This window comes from Indicator indicator, chromosome 2 (assembly GCF_027791375.1).
Source record: "Indicator indicator isolate 239-I01 chromosome 2, UM_Iind_1.1, whole genome shotgun sequence".
Taxonomy (NCBI): domain Eukaryota; kingdom Metazoa; phylum Chordata; class Aves; order Piciformes; family Indicatoridae; genus Indicator; species Indicator indicator.
The window spans coordinates 28,787,040-28,808,150 of record NC_072011.1 but is presented as its reverse complement, the minus strand read 5'-3'; the positions used below and the strand labels follow the sequence as shown (position 1 = coordinate 28,808,150).

At 39.1% G+C, this 21,111-nt stretch overlaps 1 protein-coding gene across 1 annotated transcript in view; it reads left to right on the top strand.

Moving 5' to 3' along the window:
* The first annotated feature begins 408 nt into the window (after positions 1–408).
* THBS2 (thrombospondin 2) overlaps positions 409–21,111 on the top strand; it is a 38,587-nt gene continuing 17,884 nt past the window's right edge. Inside the window, exons 1-12 of the mRNA XM_054396732.1 lie at positions 409–478; positions 1,401–1,957; positions 3,421–3,505; positions 7,724–7,920; positions 8,667–8,807; positions 9,011–9,107; positions 12,909–13,079; positions 13,641–13,817; positions 14,939–15,112; positions 15,470–15,597; positions 15,711–15,863; positions 16,894–17,112. Coding sequence (XP_054252707.1) covers positions 409–478; positions 1,401–1,957; positions 3,421–3,505; positions 7,724–7,920; positions 8,667–8,807; positions 9,011–9,107; positions 12,909–13,079; positions 13,641–13,817; positions 14,939–15,112; positions 15,470–15,597; positions 15,711–15,863; positions 16,894–17,112 — 2,169 coding nt within the window. The remainder of the gene's footprint in view (positions 479–1,400; positions 1,958–3,420; positions 3,506–7,723; positions 7,921–8,666; positions 8,808–9,010; positions 9,108–12,908; positions 13,080–13,640; positions 13,818–14,938; positions 15,113–15,469; positions 15,598–15,710; positions 15,864–16,893; positions 17,113–21,111) is intronic.

Genomic DNA, 21,111 nt, shown 5'->3' with positions numbered 1-21,111 from the left:
CCTGTAAGGAATTTCATCTGAACATTGTGCTCCAAAGTAAAGATGCAGCTACTAATATACTATGTCTTGTGTACTGTCATGTGGTCCCTATGCCAGCTACTGAAGTACCATGGAGAAAATAATAGTGTCTATTTCCTGTATATCTATTATTATAAAATAATTTTACATTAAAAGGAGCTTTATCATCAAGAATTCCTCATCCCCTCATGTCATGTTTTACTTCTAGCATCCAGAATAACCCCAGAATAAGTATTACAAGAATCAGACAAGACAGAAAATCTGATTTTATATGTATGGTTGCTTATGAGAGTTCAGTTTATGGCATTTCATGGGGTAAATTAAAATACTTGTAACTGATAAATATTAATTCCCTAATACTGAGTGCTTTTTTGTTTATTTATAGAAGTTATGCTGCAGAGGAGTGGACTATTGTGGCTTACTGTCTTAATAACCCTGTGGGTTTCCTCAAATGCTCAGGGTAAGTACTGACACTTCTAAACTAGATAGACTAACTCCCAAAGCTAAAAGCTGGTGTAAAACGTTGTCTTACCTGAGCTACAGTAGGCAAAGTAATCATACCTGATTTTTTTTTTTTTTGTTTAGAAGTGCCTGGAACAGTACTTGCTGGGGGTATTTTTAGTAGTTACATTTTACTACTGCTAAATGAAGATTCCCCAATAAGTAGAAAGTTATTTAGAAATTAGTGATAAAAGTGTATATAACCTCACAAATAGTTGCTATTATACTTTCCTTTGCAGTAGTGAAAATAGCATAAACAGAATCACGGAGTGGGGTGAACATTAAAAAAACACAGAGGTAGAGGAATAGACTTCTACAGAACAAATACAGGTAGAATGTAGATTGGCACAGTGCCAGCCCTCATTTACATCTGACTTTTTGACCTGATTCTTAAAACAGCAGACCTCTTCCTTCCTGCTGTCATGTGGTTATATGGCTTCTTATAATTTCATTTTTATTTATCTGGTAGTCAAAATACAGAAATTGGTTCAGTGTCCTTATCCATTAAAAAAAAAACTATTTAGTGAATATATAATTATATGCATCCATGCACAGGCATATGTATGACATACAGCATGTACATATACAGAAGTATGTATTGTATAGTACTAGAAAATATATAGCCATGTGTTTAGCAAACATATTTGTACATACAGACATAGAAAAAGAGAGTTGTCATGTAAGTGAAAGTTACAGGTGCAAAATAAGATACACCTGCATGCTTGTAGAAAATATTCTGTTTGTGGAAGTGGGGATGCACTGGGTTTACTCTGGTCATCTTTATGACTCATATAATTGCACTTTCTATGTATATGCATGAAGGGTTGTTTCTTTTAAAGACTTCTTGTTGACACATTGTCACACAGTGTTAACTTTTTCAGATGGTGACAAGGAAGAGGAGACTACCTTTGATTTACTTCAAATCAGTAACATAAACCGAAAAACAGTTGGAGCAAAATTGTTTCGAGGTCCAGACCCCACTGTCCCAGCATATCGTTTCATTCGATTTGACCACATACCTCCATGTAAACCAGAGAAATTAAAAAAGATTGTGAAACTCATACGACAGAATGAGGGCTTTATCCTTTCAGCCACCCTGAGACAGGACAGGCAATCTAGAGGCACTATCCTTGCTTTAGAGGGTCCTGGAATCAGTGAGAGGCAGTTTGAGATCATTTCCAATGGCCGGGCTAACACCCTGGACCTTATCTATTGGGCGGATGGCTTCCAGAATGTCATTTCCCTGGAGGATGTGGACTTGGCTGACTCACAGTGGAAGAACCTCACCGTGCAAATAACAGGCGAAAACTACAACCTCTATGTTGGCTGTGACCTTATTGACAGTTTCATCCTTGAGGAGCCTTTCTATGAGCAGCTGAAAGCAGAGAACAGCAGAATGTATGTGGCAAAAGGGTCCATTCGGGAGAATCACTTCAGGGTAGGTTACTTGGAGGAGCTCTGGTCTTTGGTGAGGTAAGAAAGTAAGTGCAAGTAGTTTGAGAAGATGCAGTAGGTGCAGTCTTGGTCTCCCAATGCCTTTTGGATTTGATGGGGTCACTGGTATTCCCAAGTAGAATTTCTCCAAAGTGCATTCTTGTTAATTCCTGGATATGTGCTGTGGGAATTTTAGGTTCCTGAAAGCAAAGGACTGGTAAAGTAAATTCTAGGTCCACAAAAACGGTACAAAAACAGTTTATGGGTCTTCCTATGCCACCATCTACTTTGTTTTCCAGATGTAAGATTTCTACATGTTGCAGTTTTAGTGGTGATTTGTAGAGTTCTTTGGAATATATCTATTCAATTCATAAGAGCCTGTCAATAGTTTTAAATTTTATTTGAAAAATGATTGAGCTGAAGCATGTGGTGTTAGTCCATCCCCTAACAGAATACCTCAGTTTGCTATTCCAAATAACTTTTCATTCAATTTAAAAAAAGACAAAATTGAAAAAAAAAGAACAACAACAAAATGTTGTGATCAGTCCTGTAAATGAGGGTTTTTTAAAACATTGTTTCTCTTTTGTTTTAAAATGATGCAATTGCAAACTTTCTGCTTTTCCTATAGAATGAAAATTACCTCCTGTGTCACAAAGTGATGTGAAGTGGCCCAAATGCTTTAAGTATGGCCTCTTTTACCTCACAGTTGAAATCAAGCTTGAACTCAAGGCTTCAAAATTTTCCGGAAGCCCTTTCTTTCTCATCTATCTAGTGCCATCTGGTTGTTAGCTGGAGTATGACATGCTGGAATGTGGTTCGGTTTTGGCAGGGAATCCAGAAGTTCTTGCCCACAGCCTCTCCATTCTTACCTCCATGACTAAGTTTCTCCATCAGTTGTGATCTTAAAATTGGTTCTGGAACTGTACTTTTAAGTGGGCCACTGACATAACCTGTTTTCAAAATAAGGTTTTTCTTCTTTGATTTTTTTTTTTTTGCATGAAATAGATAACAGTCTGTTTTTTTAGTGTTGCTTCAGGATAGTGTCAGTTCAATTGTGGAGGCAGTGAAGTGTGGTATATGGGGATGACGGGCTAAAAATGGAAGTGTGATGGGGCAGAAATTTCATAGGATGGCTTGGACCTTGTGGTGAATGTCTCCTATAACTACAGTCTAAAATACCTCCTATAAAAATGGAAATAGGAGCTCATAACTGATTAGTAACTTTTATTGCTGCTTATTTCAGAACATTCCTTATTTTGTTGCTTATAAAATTAAAATGTGTATAAAAAGACTAAACATTTGGGTTGTTTTAATATGTGTCAAGTTTAATGCCTTTTAGATTGCATTTTACTTATTTACTTCTGGCTGAATTCAGTCAGTAGCAGAGCAGTAAGATAGATCAGTTATTAGTTACTCCCAAATTGATCTAACTGGGTTTTTTTATTATTTTTCTTGTTATTATTACAGGGTCTTTTGCAAAATATTCAGTTAATCTTTGATACTTCAATAGAAGATTTTCTGCGTAAAAAAGGATGCCAGAAAAGCCAGTCAAGTAAGGATTTTCTATCCCATGCATGCTGTTCAATTAACTCTGAAAATGAGAAATGTCAAGTGACATATTATTCCAAGACCATGCAACAGATCCCTTTGAAATGAAAAAGAAAGTCTGTATTTTGTAGCTATGTTGAAATACGGCTTCTACTCTCTAGCATACTATTTTAGTTCGTATTGGCTAGGAATGTAACTCTGAGCCTCTGTTTTTAAATTAGGGGACAAGCTATCAAGCAAGAAATTAATAGAAATAGAAGGAAAAATCCATATGTCTGAAAACACCTACATTTTTTTCATGAGTTTTCTGTGATTCTTTGAGCATAGGACTAGTAATGTTGCTTCTGAATTCTGCTCCTGATTTTCAGCGTACCCATAAACAAATCTGCAAGTCTTAAAGACACTGGATTCCTCAGCAATACACTTGTTGACTGAAAGAGGTTTTGGGTTTGAATCCCAAAGTACTGTTAATTAAGACAACCTAAGGAAAAATAAGAAATAAAGCAGAGAGGTATGGAAGGCATGTACGTGACAGGTTAATGTTAGTCCAGTTCATACTGACCTCACCAGGAGGGAAACCCTCAGTGTGTGGGAGTATATTGGACTCATCATGAAAGAGGTTTGAAAATGTGTCAAGTATGCACTAAGATTTTGTACTTGAGCTCACATTTGGTGCTGGCTATTTTATTGTAACTGGCAAGAGCTCAGTCAGGAATGAGAGACAGTAACTGAGTCTATCAGAGGAATGTGGTGGGTGCAGAAGGCAGTTGGGACTTCAGTCTGCTGTCTGAAGAGCTGTTATTTCTGTTACTTAGATAAAACATATGACATACAGCAAATCAGTTAAGCAGACTGTGCTCAGCTTTTTTCCCTCATCATGCAAAACCCAGAAGTTAAGCAGTAGCAGGTCTTGACTTCTTGACAGCATACTGAGATTTTTTAATTAAAATGGTCTATAAGATATGTAAATCTGTATATGTATACGTATGTATATGTGTATACACAACTCTGTATAGATATATATGCACAAAAAATTAAACTGAGCTCACTAGTCTGTTTTTGAATCTTGGTGAATGGTGTTAGTTATTTTGTACATTCCAGAAGTGCAGGAGCTCAGACTAATTGTGTGAATGTGTTAGAAATGAGTCATGTAGGCTGGAATGGAAGTGGTCTTAGATGGCACAGGCCAGAAGAAATACCCTCATTTGTTGGTTGTCATTTTTCCCAGCCAAGCTGTTTTCTGTACTCAGAAACTACTGATTACTAATTTTCAGCATTGTTAGTGAAAGAAAATGCTTGATGAGCAGAAATACAGCAGGAAAACAGAATGTATTGAAGAGAAGTGTAGTTTCAGGAAGGATGAAGTTCAGCTATCCTACTTCATTTACCAGTGAAAACAAAATTCTCAGAACTTGAGGTAGAACCTTGAGGGCACATTCATCTGTCAGAGGCAGAACAGTCTCAGCCAAGAGAAGGGGATCCTAGGTGTAGAAAGATTAAACCATCAAAATCAGACTGCATTTACAATTGTTTTATATTATTATTGGTTCATACCACAAAAGTAAATAGGGTGACCACATTTTTTTTTGAAATATCACCAAGTATAAATGAGATGTTACTGTACTTCTGCTATTAAGAGGGAGCTGAAAGGAATAATTGAGTTCTGCGTGCTGATAGGTGCCTCAGATGTTGCAGCTATAACCAGCACATAATATTTTCTTACTGTTTTTTTTTTTTGTCTCATCTATCAACTACAAAATTTTCAGGTACAATAAATTATACAGATTTGGTTTTTTGTTTGTTTGTTTTATGCTTCCTGGGATGTATTTGGCAAATAGTTCAATCCACAATATTTTTACTTCTGTTTTACAACACCAAGAGAATACTACAAGATGAAAATTACTTGTGCAGTAGCAGAAGAGGGCTAATAGAACACTCTGGCTTGAGGCCACCAAAATGACTTGAGAGGCTTTTTATGTCCGTGGCTGATTTGCTGGCATTGCTTATACAACTCAATTACCACAGCTGAAAAGCGTTGGGTGATGCGTCATTGACCAGAAAACACATATCCTCCCATTTTGGTGGCTTTATTGTCTTTTTGGTAACTTGTTGAGCTGAGGTACAGACACTAAAATGCCATGTGTAAGTGTCCCGTAACAGTAAGGTAGATGTTACCAGTGAAGTGCCCTCAGCTGCTTTTCCAGAGAGAGGACTATGTTTCCTACTGTATTTTTCATCCCAGCATCAGAATGTGAGATATGGTGAAATGGTAGTGTGGGATTGACGTTGGGTTGATGTCAGGAAGGTTTCTTCTGTAGTGTGGTGCCTGCCAATGCTTTAGGCAGGACTTATATGCACTGGGTAGAAGAGATGACAAAACCACACCTAAATAGGCAGATCAAGAAAATAACTTCAGCTAGATCAACAGAATGACTTTTGCATATGTGGAAGGATGCGCATTCTGCTCTTCTGCTTTCTCACTTTAAATATCATCATGTGGTCCTTAGGAAATTAGCAGGAAGCCAGCAGCAGAGAGCTGATTTCCCAGTGATCCTAGGCATCTTCTTTCAGTCATTGCCAAGTACCAGTAGGAAGTGTGGATTTAGTTCTTCTAGCATAGTTTTGGTTTATGTTTCCTGCTGAGATTGCAGCTTTATTAATGTCCTCAGAATGTTCCGGTCAAGGCACACTCCATGTTGGCCTGAAAAATATGAAATTAATGACCTGAGAAGTGCTATGGGGGAATCTGAGAAACCTAGTGTTTCAGTGTGGTAGGAAAATTACATACTTTCCAAGGAATCAAAAAGCTGACATAAACAGTTATGACACAGACAGTTCTGATCTGTTATGTGATATATCAGTTTTCTCCTATCCTGTAAAGGAAGCTGCACAATTGCTTCAACTCTGGAATACTATGAACATTTTTTTGGAGACTTTGTCTAATAGCAGAATCTTTGTAGCTAATTTAAAATCACATCAAGCCAATAATTTTAAGTATGGTTGAGTGGTTGAAAAGTAATTATTTAATGTCATCTGATGGGCTGATTATTTGTTCTTTTGGTTTTAGCTTTTGCTCTCATTTTCATTGCATGTCTGTTTAAGAATAACACTTATGTAGTCAAGCATCAAAGTGAGCACTCAAAATTTTTGAAGCAGTGCCACATTCTCTGACTTGTCAACACTGAATGGCATTGGAATGTTTTGAAGCATATATTTTATGGCACACAATTTCTTCTTTTTAAGTTGCTATATCATTTCTTCTCCTTTCTGTTTGGTAACCTTGAGTTATTACAACATTACTAAATTAGGTAAACAAATCTTTGAGAGACAGGGAATAGATTTCTGTCTAGCTGATATGAGATTTGTGTGTACCATGGAGTCCTTAAAGAAAGCTTCCATGGAACCATAAGATATTTACATGGTGGAGGTTTAAATGCTTAACAAAACACAGACTTTTATTTAGTTATCTGAGTTCTTTTTTTATTAATTACTGCTGATACTTTCTGCTATATCATTTTTCAAGAATTACTATAGGTCTTTTAAATTGGTACCAGAAAATGTCCAATTTTCCTTGTATAATGCATGAAAAGGTCTCTTTTAATTATGATCTGCTTGAGGGACAAGTGTTTAGACTGGCAAATCAAATATTCAGCCTGATCTTAGCTTAACCTCCATTTAAATTCAGAATTAAAGTATCGCTATAGCAGCTCCTCTGAGTTTAACACCAGGTTATGCAACATATAGCAGCCCAGAGTCTGGAATAAATTGTATAATGGTCCAGCTAACCATTGAATTTATGAGCAGAGCAAGGACAATGACTTTCTGCCTATTTCTTCGCAATGAGAAAATGTGATAGGTTCTGAAAAAAATCTGAAGCCTTTCCTGGCTCTGACCAGATAAAAAGGGTTTGCCTTTTTGATAGTCCATCCTTTTGTTACACTTTCTTCATAAATTAGTGTGTTGCAGTGCCAACAATGTTTTGGAAGGAGAGCCCTGTGAGACAGCTTTGCTCTTAACTTTGAAAAGGGAAAGCCTACAATTGGAACCAGCTGACATCTAACCTCTCTCTTTTATTCATGGGTATAATCTAGCATGAAGCTGTGCCAAAATAGATGCATTTAAATCCTACCGATGGGTGACAGTCTGTGATTTCAGCAGGAATCTATAATCTTTGGAAGAACTTTGTACATGATGCTCATCTTTTTACCTCTCTTGCTACCAGCTGAAGTGAACACCATCAACGAGAGCACAGAAATCCTTCACTTGAGCCCTGCTGTCACAACTGAGTATGTGGGTGAGAAACCAGAGAAGAAGGCTGAGTTCTGTGACCGCTCCTGTGAAGAGCTGGGAACGATGTTCACGGAGCTTACAGGCCTGCGCATCGTGGTGAACAACTTAGCTGATAACCTCCAAAAAGTGGTAGGTACCTGTAAGTCTGAAGAACTAAAAGAGGTGTGCTGCACAGTGCTCTTTCTTTGTTTCATACCAGAAACAGTTAAGGGAGATTTCTGTATGTACCTTTTAGTAAATCTACATAATGTAAGGATGACTTACATTTTCAAAGTGGTTTGAGAGTATAACATTTCAATGAAGACTTGGTTTTCATAGACTGGGTTTAAAAGAGGTTTCTTCAGGATTGGAAATTAAGAGCTAAGAAACTCAACCTTGCCGTGTACTCTTAAATTGTTGTTACTTACCATGCTTATACCATTTAAGAGTACATCAGCATGTGACTGCACAGGGTATCTAAACTTTAAGTAAACATATGGAATTTTCATAGTTGAAGTATGATGGTGACATTTTGCTGAAGTTTGCACTTCTTCTTACTTGGAATCAGTTCATTCCTTCTGAGGAGAGTTTATTACTATGCCATATGTCTCAGGACTAAAATCCCATCGAAAGATGAGGTATATTAGAGGAAAGCAAAAATTACAAGATCAGATCTCCGTTAGTATTGTGTTTGGACTACTGTCTGAATGATTGCTATGCATTATTGTGGTACCTAAGATAATCTTCTTTAAATACATAAATATGTAAAAATATACTACTTTTATAATAGAAGAATTAAACCCAGTAACGTCTCAGTTTTGTTTCTTCAGAATGGTTTGCCTACAAATTGCGTTTTTTGTTTTCTTTGAATTTTTTTTTCTTTACATTCCTTCTAGTCTGAAGAGAACCAAATTATGTGGGAATTGATTGGACCTAACAAAACACTGAAGAACCAATCAGTATGCTGGCAGGATGGCCGTGTCTTTGCCGACAATGAAAGCTGGATTGTAGATAGCTGCACCAAGTGTACCTGCCAGGTAAGGTTTTGGAAACATTGTTCTTTACAGAAATTGATAGTCAGTTTAAGCAAGCCCAGCTTTCCAGGTCAGGTCACATGTACTCAGAGCTTGGTCCAGATGTACTGATATTGATAAAAAGTAGCCCCCAAACTCAAAGAATTTCCACACGTGAAACTTGCCTCTGTGAACAACCATAAATATGTTGCTTTCTTTGCCTGCAGGATTCCAAAATTGTGTGCCATCAAATCACCTGCCCAGCAATCTCCTGTGCCCATCCATCTTTTGTTGAAGGTGAATGCTGTCCAGTCTGCTCTCACTGTGAGTATTTAGCCAAAGAGAAAGATACTCTTTGGCAATACTTAAAATCACTACTAGTGTGTTAGAAAGGTCAAAACAAGTAAGAGGGCAAGGTAAGTAAGATCACATATCAGTTATATATGTATACAGAGATCATATGAAGTAACTTGGCTGTTTAATGTTACCTTCTGGAGAAGATGGTGTCTCTTCAGTGACTGCTTAGAAATAAGCTGTTAATGTGCCTATCTAAGCTGAACATTAAAGGTTAGATTCGTACTCTTGCCCAGTTGTCTTTTCCAAGCCTGGACATTCTGATTTTTGTTAATTTGCAGTAGTACTCTGCACTGTTGCTTCTTTTCCATACTGCTTGGTTAAAACAGACTGATATAGGTTAGGATGTCCTGTCTATTTGAACAGAATGCTTAAGTTCCAGATCAAAAGTTGGTGCAAGATTTATTGAGTGTAAGTTATTTTTCCTCTCTGTTATTGTCCTTCTGTCATTCTGTTTTATTTTGTCTCTGTCATATATCTGCTTTTGGTGAAATGTAGGGATGCCACAAGGCCCTCTTGGAATTAAATCTGTCAAAGGATGCAAAAAATAACAAGGGCCCTCTTCAAGTACATTACAGAATCACCAAATCACAGAACTAACCAGGTTGGAAAAGACCTTTGAGATCATCAAGTCCAACCTATCACTCAACACAATCTAATCAACTAGACCATGGCACTAAGTGCCTCATCCAGTCTTATTTTAAACTCTTCCAGGGGTGGTGACTCCACCACCTTCCTGGGCAGCCCATTCCAATGGCCAATCACTCTTTCAGTGAAGATTTCTTCCTAACATCCAGCCTGAGACTGTCTCCTCTTGTGGTTGCCTGGGAGAAGAGACCAACCGCCACCTGGCTACAGCCTCTATTCAGGCAATTGTAGATGGCAATAAAGTCTCTGCTGATCCTCCTCCTCATCAGGCGAAACAACCCCAGCTCCCTCAACCACTCCTCACAGGGCTTGTGCTCCAGCTCCCTCACCAGCTTTGTTGCCCTTCTCTGGACACATTCGAGCATCTCAACATCTTTCTTAAACTGAGGAGCCTAGAACTAGACACAGTACTCAAGGTGTGGCCTAACCAGTGCTGAGTACAGGGCAGAAGGACTTCCCTGCTCCTGCTGGCCATGCTATTCCTGATATAGGCCAGGATGCCATTGACCTTCTTGACCACCTGGGCACAATGCTGGCTTGTGTTCAGCTGGCACATTAGCAGGAAAAAGAATACCAGGCAAAATGTGGGCCTGCTACTGAATGAGATGGGTGACCTGGTGATAAAGGATATGGAGAAGGCAGAATTACTGAATGCCATCTTTGCTTCAGTCTTTACTGCTAAGGTCAGGCCTCAGTCCCCAGAGGTAACAGAGAAAGTCTGGAAGAAGGAAGATTTTCCCTTGGTTGAGGAGGAGCAAGTCAGAGATCAGTTAAATAAACTGGTTATGCCAAGTCCATGGATCCTGATGCAATGCACCTGTGAGTGCTGGGGGAGCTGGCAGAAGTCATTGCTGGGCCAATCTCCATCATCTTTGAAAGGTCCTGGAAAACATATGAGGTTTCTGAAGACTGGAGGAAAGCCAGTGTCACTCCAGTCTTCAATAAGGGCAAGAAGGAAGACCCAGGAAACCTCACCTCATCTGTGGAAAATGATGGAACAGCTCGTTTTCTGCGTCATCTCAAAGTATGTGGAGGAAATGAAGGCTATCAAAAGTAGTCAACATGAATTCGCCAAGGGGAAGTCATGTCTGACTAATATGATAACCTTCTACTAGAGCATGACCAGATGGATAGATGAGGGAAGAGTAGTGGATGCTGTCTACCCTGACTGCAGCAAGGCATTTGACACCATCTCCCTCAGCATCTTCATAGGCAAGCTTAGGAAGTGTGGGTTAGATGAATGGATAGTGGGGTGGATTGAAAATGGCTGAAAGATAAAGCTCAGAGGTTGTGCTCAGTGGCACAGAGTCTAGTTGGAGGTCCATCACAAGTGGTGTTCCCCAGGGGTAAGTGTTGGATTCAGTCCTGATCAGTATATTCATCAATGACTTGGATGAAGGGATAGAGTGTATCCTCAGCAAATTTGCTGATGACGAAACTAGGAGAGTTTGCTGAGACACCAGAAGGTTGTGCTGCCATCCAGTATGACCTGGAGAGGCTGCAGAGTTGAGTAGAAAGTAACCTTATGAAATTTAAGGAGGGCAAGTGTAGGGTACTGCACCTATGGAGGAATAATCCCTTGTATCAGTACAGGTTAGAGGCTGATCTGATGGAAAGCAGCCCTGTGAAAAAGGTCCTGGGAGTCCTGGTGGACAGCAGGATGACCATGAGTCAGCAACGTGCCTTTTTGGCTAAGAGGGCAAATGGTGTTCTGAGATGCATCAAGAAGAGTGTGTCAAGCAGGTCAAGGGAGGTTCCCCCCCTCCTCTATCCTGCTGTGTTAAAGCCTTACCTGGAATGTCCAGTTCTGGGCTTCTCAGTTAAAAAATTACAGGCAACTGCTTGAGAAGGTACACCAAAGGGCTACAAAGATCATCTTTCTTATGAAGAAAGGCACAGAGAAACTTGAGGGTTTCTAGCCTAGAGAAGAGGGAGATCTTATCAGTGCTTATAAATATTTGAAGGATGGGTGTCAGGAGGATGGAGCCAGTCTATTTTCAGTGGTGTCCAGTGACAGGACAAGAGGTAGTGGGCACAAACTTGAACATAGGAAGTTCCATATAAACACAAGGAAGAGCTTCTTTACTTTAACAGTGGTAGAGAGTTGGAACAGACTGCCTGTTCTCTGGAGTCGCTCAAAACCCACCTGTATGCTATCCTCTGTAACCAGCTCTAGCTGAACCTGCTCTGGCAAGGGGGTTGGACGAGATGATCTCCAGAGGTCCCTTCCAGCTTCTTTCGTTCTGTGACTGTATGCTTTACTCATGAACTTCAACAGTCTGTTCCACATTCAAGACAACATTGCAGGCTGTAAACTAGACTTTGGAATGACAACAGTTTTAATAATTTCAGTGATTAAGTGACTTCGGTGTGATTAAGTATATTTCACTATCTACTAGGCATGTCTGCTATACAATAAAATGTTTTCTTAAGTGTTCTAAATAAAAATGCATTGGAATATACTTGAGGTTTTTTTGGCTATTAAGAGCATATTCCTACAATGTGCTCTAGGGAGATTCCGACTGGATGCCAGAAAAAAAAAATCACCATTTGAACTATTAGACATTGGAATAAACTCCCAAGGGAGGTGGTAGATTCCCCCACATTGGACAGTTTCAAGGCCTAGCTTGACAGGGTGTTGGGCCATCTCATTTAAACTATATTCTTACCCTGAAAGGTTGGACTAGATGATCCTTGAAGTCCCTTCCAACCTGGTAGTCTATAAGTCTATGAAAACATGTTTACTGTTATGTTGTGTTCAGAGGTAGGACTACATCTCATCATACTAACCCATATTCTGAAGTCGAAGGCAGTTAGGACTCCAGTTTTTTGCTCAGTCCATTATCCATTCTGGAGATAAGATGTCCTTTTTCCTCAAAAAGTCAGTGCTTTGTACAAACATCGCACACATCTTCATGAAGATCCAGGATTATTGGACTAACCTCTCATTACATTTAACTGTAATTCCCTAACTTCAGTGCACCTTGGGAAAGCAAAAATAGAAAAAGAGAAATATAAAGGACCAAGTAAACATTCTACAGAAAGAGAAGTGAAAAATCTTCTGAACAGGGGAGGAGAGCAACTTAGAGTGCTAAACACTTTTTCTCACCATTCGCTCTGCAGCTGATGACAGTGATGAAGGCTGGTCACCGTGGTCAGACTGGACAAAGTGCTCAGTTACCTGTGGCTCTGGGACTCAGATGCGAGGAAGGTCATGTGATGTCACCAGGAGTGCTTGTACAGGACCACACATCCAGACGAGGATGTGTAGCTTTAAGAAATGCGACCATCGCAGTAAGTAATAGAATTTCTTCGTTTTTAAAATGTTCTTTGGACCTCTAAGCAAAAACAAGCTTAATCTGGATTTCCTATGAACACTCACTAGTTAGGACAGTATTTGAGCACTAATATAACAATCATGGAAGGCTTCTGCAAAATATCAAACCACTTTTATATCTGAGGTGCCTAAGAGATCATACTCTGTCTCCATAACTGCAGTTAATACTGTTGCAGGTAGTTGCTAAATCCAGGCTACGATAGTACTTAATGCTATTGCTGAAGCTACTAGATGTCCAAATGTACATATTAAAGAAGTGCTTCTTTCATTGGAACAAGTCTATTTCTAAGTAAAGTATCTAACATCCATGTTAGCCATATGTTGATCACTGAGGTTTGTAAGAAAACTACTTGAATGCCTGAACTGACATGCTGGGTTTTGTAAGTGGCAGTGGTAGGAAAGATGGGACATCCGTCAGATGGAACGAGAGGCTTAATTAGAAGGTTTACTTCACAAGTGAGTTTGTGTTACTTCTGCAGGTGGACTAAATCCATGAGTTTTGCTCTTTTCTCTGTCAGTACGTCAGGATGGTGGCTGGAGTCACTGGTCTCCCTGGTCTTCCTGTTCAGTTACCTGTGGAGTAGGAAATATCACCCGTATTCGCCTCTGCAATTCCCCTGTCCCACAGATGGGTGGGAAGAACTGTGTGGGAAACGGACGTGAAACAGAGAAGTGTGAGAAAGTTCCATGTCCAGGTATGTCTGTGGTCTTGAAACCAAGGTGATATTGCAACTCAATTTCTTGTCTTTTTTTCAGGCCTAAATTACAGTGAATTTCTGTGATGGAAAATATAAATTACAGCTTATGGGTGAAATAAGACACAAGGGTTCTTTTAAAATGAAGACAGTAACACAATCAGAGATTTTGGAAACCTCCTAAGTTGTGATTTGACTTTGAACATTGAGAGTTTGAGATATTCTGGTTTTGTAAATTAGTGATTTATCTCTGCATATCAAAAATACAAGCACTTTTTATCTAAAAGGAAGATTTTTTTTCCTTTATATATCCTCCTTTGTTCTCTCCTCTGTTCAGTCTTGTCTTTCTACTTATAAGATATGAGCCTGAAGCTGATGTTAGGCTTCTAGCCCAGTAGCCCTTAAATAGCTATGCACACTTCATCTGTTTTTTGATCTACCTGTGCATGTGAAGCTAGTGAAAAGGTTATTTACTTAAGGACATACATCACTGCCCTTATGCTTTTTTTTTTTACAGTACCAAGAACAAACACAAGTTTGTCTCACAGATGTTTGTATTTCAAGAAAATTCAAGATTAACAACAGGATCAATAGAGTTGTACCAATATAAAATATGCAGAAGAATCACTGAAACAAGTTGTTTAAACTGAGTCAAGCACTGTTATTGAAGATAACACTAACGAATTAATTAACAAAACAAAAATAATAGCTGCAGTCTTATTGAGCATACCATTGCCATTAAAAAAGCCAATGAGCTAAGGTTTGGCTCAGCAGAAATTTGTATCCTGTGGTCCCACCCTGCTTTCAGTACAAAATGAAAGCTTATTTAGAGAGCTTTGGAGGCACTGTGCTTTTTCTGATCAACTGAAATGAAAATACACTGTGGCAGTGTGCAAGCCCTGTTGTTTTGAATTACTGGCCAAAAAATGCCTATAAAGCAGTTGGATATTTTTTATTTGTTTGTTTGTTTCGAAATACTGCTAGCTCAGGGTAAGGCTTTGTCAATGTCTTTCTTCCTGTGTACATAGTGAGAAGCTATCTCCAGTAAGGGATCTGAAGAAAGGGTTGTTGTTACTGTACATTGCCTGTGATGCTTTTCTCCTCTCTTCTGCATGTGCTAGTGAATGGCCGGTGGGGTCCTTGGTCTCCATGGTCTGCCTGCACTGTTACCTGTGGAGGAGGAATTCGTGAGAGGTCTCGCCTCTGTAACAGTCCAGAGCCGCAGTATGGAGGAAAGCCATGTGTGGGGGATACCAAGCAACATGATATGTGCAATAAGAAAGATTGCCCGATTGGTTGGTATTCAGTCATTCTTTATTCAGTTTGAGCAACTATTATTGCTATTATGGATAATTATGAATTGACACCAAGAAAGCACAATCTAAGTATTTTGGATGCTGTTTAGGTCAGTGAACAAGGATGCGTTTCTTAAACAGGGCCTCAGTATGCTGTAATTTATTCGACTGGATGTAGCAATGTGTAGTATTTTCATATTAAATGCATTTAATGTACTGCTGATTTAATAACCCTAATTCTAAAGGGTTTTATAAAGGTGTGTTGCATGAGATGTGATTTAAGCTAATGAACAGAAAATACCTATTTTTTAAGTGCTTATGCTCCTGATTAAATTTATTTTTATGTGTCTTTACCAGATGGATGTTTATCAAATCCTTGCTTTCCTGGAGCAGAATGCAATAGTTACCCAGATGGGTCTTGGTCATGTGGACCATGCCCTGCAGGGTACCTTGGAAATGGTACTGTCTGTGAGGATCTTGATGAGGTATTTACTTTGTTCCCATTAACATCAGGAAATCACTGTGAAATTTTCATTATTTGGGAATTACACAACCATTTAATGGTTTCTTGTTTTCTTTCTTTTTTTCTTTCATGCAGTGTATAGCTGTGTCAGATGTTTGCTTTAAGGTGAATCAGATCCATCGCTGTGTGAACACAAATCCAGGATTCCACTGCTTGCCATGTCCTCCACGCTATAAAGGAAGTCAGCCCTATGGAGTGGGGCTGGAAGTTGCCAAGACAGAGAAGCAAGTAAGTGATGTTGAAAAGAACTTGATGACTTTGAGTAATTTGCACCTCAAAATATCTTTGAAGGGAAGCATGTGAAATAGTTAACTGCTGTTCCAGGGTATTTTTGGTTTAAGTAACAAAAAAAAACCTGAATTTGAGGTTGTTGTTTTTTTAGTTTGTTTGGGTTTGGCTTTTTTGTTTTGTTTTTTTAAGGGTTTTATTTGCTTTACGCATCAGCACAGTTGTATCAAATGCGTATAAAATTCGACCAAGCATTCCCGTGCTTTGAACTTCTTTCTCTCAGGTGCATGTGCCTCCTCTGGGGACAGGAAATTGACTAGTCGGGATTGTTCTCTCCATAAGTACAACACTTTTGATGTGGTTGTCATCAGACATGTATTTGAGGATCTCAGGTAGCTCTATTAGGCCAATGCCTATCAGTATTGAAGGACAGAATGAAGTGATAGGGAATACTATGGTCTGATAGACAAGACAAAAATGCTAAAATGAATGTCATGGGATGACATCTCTGTTTTGCTGTTGAATCAGTCTGTGGTTAGTTCAACATGTGAAGTCTAAATATCAATCATCTCTGTAAGATTCTCAGATACTGTCAGTGAAAATAAGCAAAGTGATGAAAAAGATATAATAAAACCCATTAGGTTCTCTGATTTAAGAAAACAAGGTAGTCCATGTATGCTGACAGGCAGAACATTAAAGGAAAGTGGTGAGTACCGTCTACTTTCTGTTGCAGTTAAATTCTGGCAATGAATAACATCTGGAAAAAAGCAGAAAGAGTTCTGGAATTGTTAATCACTTTAATTGCTTGTTGATTAATGTCCAATTTTTCTTGTGGTTTGTTTTAATTATGTTCCTTGTACACATTGTCTTGAGTTGTGAACTGATGGAGTAATATGACTTACTAAATACAATTAAAAGAACGTTCCTGTCTTTAGGCATCTAAATAACTAGCTCGGTTTTGACAAAGTTGAGTTACAAATGACTGACTGCAAATATCACTGGGTTTCAGTGAGTGTTTTGTCTGTCACAGGTTTGTGAACCTGAGAATCCATGCAAAGACAAGACACACACCTGCCACAAGTCTGCAGAGTGCATCTATCTGGGCCATTTCAGTGATCCTATGTACAAATGTGAATGTAGAACAGGTTATGCTGGTGATGGACGCCTCTGTGGTGAAGATTCAGATTTGGATGGCTGGCCTAATAATAACTTGGTCTGTGCTGCTAATGCAACTTACCATTGTGTGAAGGTAAGCAAAAGAAGTTGGTAAAAATGCTATGGCATAAAAAAAAATTATCTCTTTTTTTTCTGAATAGTTGTGAATAAGACTTCTCAACATCAAGCTGGTGGTTGCTTCCATTAAGCTTTGACTGTTACCGCCTGTGCATTTTCTAGGAAATGTTGTGCAATGTGTGTTCCCTTAATGCTAGATCCATTATAGAATTCTCAGAATGAAATCCAGAGTCCTGTGCTTTGGAATTCTTCCTGCTCAGAATACACAGAAAATTGGGATGCTTGGAAATAGAGTTAGTGTATCAAGCAGGAGCTGCTTGAAGCACGGGTGTGGTGCACACAGCTAGTGAGAAATAAACAGGAATCTCTGGGCACAGGTGGGTATGAAATCCTCGCTGCAAGGCTTGTAGGACACTGACGGCCACATAAGATCTACAGTTCTAAATACTTTCTTGAGCTACTCTGTCTTTTTAAAGAGTTAAGCAGGTCACTCTGAAAATAATTTTTTTGCAATAGAAACCTAAGAGAGGAATGAATATGAGTAATTAGACAGCGGACCTCTCCTTATTGCAAAAGCTCAGTGGGAGAGGGTGGAAAATGTAGCCTCTCTTACCCTTCAGAGATGTGGAGTCCCAATTCACACCCTCTTGAGAGTAATGGCCTGCCTGCCACCATTGGCTCTGGACCTGGCAGGGCCTGTTCTCTGGTCTTGCTGCTGCAGCTGTGCTGCTGTAGTTAAAAATGAAAAATTGATACACCAGGGGGAAAAAAAAGCATCAGGGAGCCTAAAACTGGTGGAGTGTAGGTTTAGCAGTGGGTGTCTATCATAGTATATTCCCTAGGACCTGGTTCTGTGCTCATCTGAAGCATGCCCTTAAATCCTCCTCAGCTCCATGGCCTGAGGTTCTATTCAGTAGAAACTGTTCAAAAAATGGGAAGCCCTCTGGGATGTCTCATCTCGATGCAGGTACACTGCTCTTCAAAACCAGAAATTTGTTCCAGGTCCACCAGTTTAACAGTGGCCCAAATAGCTGAGGGGTGAAGGCAACCACTCTTAACAGGCAGTTCTGTGGATCCCTGTTCTAAACAGTGGTCTCACTGATGGTTGAATGACAGGCACAATACAGGGGGGCATATACTGTTTGCAGCAGCAAATGTGAACTTTATCTGAGCAGAAGGCATAAGTTTTAAACACCTACCCACTGGACCACTGACAACACTGGATCACCAACATGCTTTCACTTCAGCAAGTGCTCAAGTGTTTTGTTGAATTGATTGTAGCTACAAGAGCAATACTGTCCCACCTGATGTTTTCAGAAATATTTCTTCCACCAGACTTGAATAATTTTGGTTTCTCCTTCATTGTTAAAACAATCTGTCTCTAAATTCTCAAAGTTCTAGCACAGTAAATTCTGCTTAAAAATGAGGAAAGAAATGCAAACATGACTGAGTTCTAGGACACCCCAGAAAAAAGCACAAATACACATCAAGAAACTGAAAAAATCTGAGAAAATCAGAAGTCAGTCAAACATAATCCACTGGAAGTTGTGAATATGGCTCTATCAGCAGAAGGGTTTCAGACACTGATGGCAATTTGAGCATTGATCATTGATCTTCCTCACTATAGCCATTGTGGATCCAGCCAATTCGGCAATTACATTTCATATATTCTTTTTCAGTTCCTGTCATCAGAATCTGTAACATGTTGGCTCAAGATGTAATGATTAGTTAATGCAAACTATTAGTTTTCATCAAAAATCCAACACAATGAACTCATAAAAAAAAAAAACAAAAAACATTTCCAAAGATTGATTCATGGTTTCTGTAACATACGTGTTGATCTAACAGACACAGGTACTTCATTTAAGGGAACTCTCTGTTCCCCCCAAAAAACTCCACCTTAAAAATACCACATACTTTCAGGTTATGAAATATCCTAATTGAGTAATTCAGTTAAAAAAAAATAACTCGAAGCTTTTTTCTTTGAACTGATATGGTTGAAAATTAACTTATTTTCTAATCAAAGTTGTATGAGTAAAGCAAGTAGTTGTAAATAACCATAATCAAAAATCTTATCGATATCTTGTAATTAAAATCTTTTTCATTCACTTGAAAGTAGCTTTTTTTTTAAAGAATTATTATACCAAGACACAACTTTATTAATAGATGAACCAAAGAACTCTAGTGTCTAGTGCATTTATGCCTCAAGAGTTCCCAAGCAGAAACTGTGATGTCTAACAAGTCCTCCTACTAATATCTGTGACTTTTAGAGTGCACTGGTAGAATCTCTCTCATCTGTGACTGGCTGGAAAGCAGCCCTGAGGAGAGGGACTTGGGGGTGCTGGTGGACATGAAGCTCAACATGAGCTGTCAGTGTGCACTTGCAGCCCAGAAAGCCAACCAGATCCTGGGCTGCATCAAGAGAAGTGTGGCCAGCAGGTCAAGGGAGGTGATTCTCCCCCTCTACTCTGCTCTGGTGAGACCACACCTGGAGTACTGCGTCCAGTTCTGGAGCCCCTATTACAAGAGTGATCTGGAGGTGCTGGAACATGTCCAGAGAAGGGCCACCAGGATGATCAGAGGGCTGGAGCACCTCTCCTAGGAGGACAGACTGAAAGAGTTGGGGCTGTTCAATCTGGAGAAAAGAAGGCTCCGAGGTGACCTTCTTGCGGCCTTCCAGTATCTGAAGGGGGCCTACAAGAAAGCTGGGGAGGGACTTTTTAGGGTGTCAGGTAGTGATAGGACTAGGGGGAATGGAATAAAGCTGGAAGTGGGGAGATTCAGGCTGGATGTGAGGAAGAAGTTCTTCCCCATGAGAGTGGTGAGAGCCTGGAATGGGTTGTCCAGGGAGGTGGTTGAGGCCCCATCCCTGGAGGTGTTTAAGGCCAGGCTGGATGAGGCTCTGGCAGCCTGATCTAGTGTGAGGTGTCCCTGCCCATGGCAGGGGGCTTGGAACTAGATGATCCTTGTGGTCCCTTCCAACCCTGACTGATGCTATGATTCTATGATTCTATCTATCCCATTACCTCTTATTGCAAAATTTATTGGAACTTGCTGCCATGAAGTCACCATGTTACTACTTGATTTGTTTGAAACTGGATTAAATTCTATAGAGAATACAAGAAGAAAGAAAAACTTACAAATATAAGCATACAATGTGATTGAGCAAGCTTCAACTAATTCCTTTAATTATTTAAAAAAGTGGGAGTTTGTGTGTGTGTGACTGGTGTTGAGTTGGTCACTCAGGGCTCTTCACAGATATTTGGTAGACACACCATAAATATTTAGATTTCCCTTGAGCTTTTCACACTTAGCATAGATTTTCTAGGTTTTTTTATTATATTATCTATACTCTTAGAACTACTACAATTGAAAACAGGGCAGTAAACCTTACTATAATGTTCATCCTCTTATGTTATCTATTACAAAAGATTTATTTCTACACTGTATTAGCAGATTCAGTTTTGGTCTAAGATATGAAATATGAGACATAGGAAGAATAACAGAGTGGTTTTTTTTATAGATGTATTTATTCTTAGCCTGTGGTAGAATTGCAATCCTTTTTTTTCTTTTTTTTCTTTTACTAATTTTTGTAGTTTTGAAAGGAATATTAAAAAATTGGCAAGCTATTTCACTTCTTATTTTTTCAAGGTAACCTAAGAATTCCTTGTTTAAAATAACAATTATTTACAAAGAATTGTACAAAAAAAAAAACACCTGCCTTTTATTTTCAAAGTCATAGAAGCATGAGAGTGCAAAGGCATATTTTTCAAAACCCTTTCTTACAGTGTTCCACTTCATTGCCATGTACTACTTCATTCCAGTAACTTCTGTCAGAACAACTGTTTCTGGAGACCATCTCCTGGCTTATATTTTTATTATTCTGGCAACCAATCCTTGTAGTTTTATATGTAATCCTTGAACATACTTCATGAGTTGTCCATAAAAAGCTGATGTAAGAGTGCATCTGTGTGTGTGAGGGATGTGTATTTTCTGCTAGATAGTTTCATCTAAA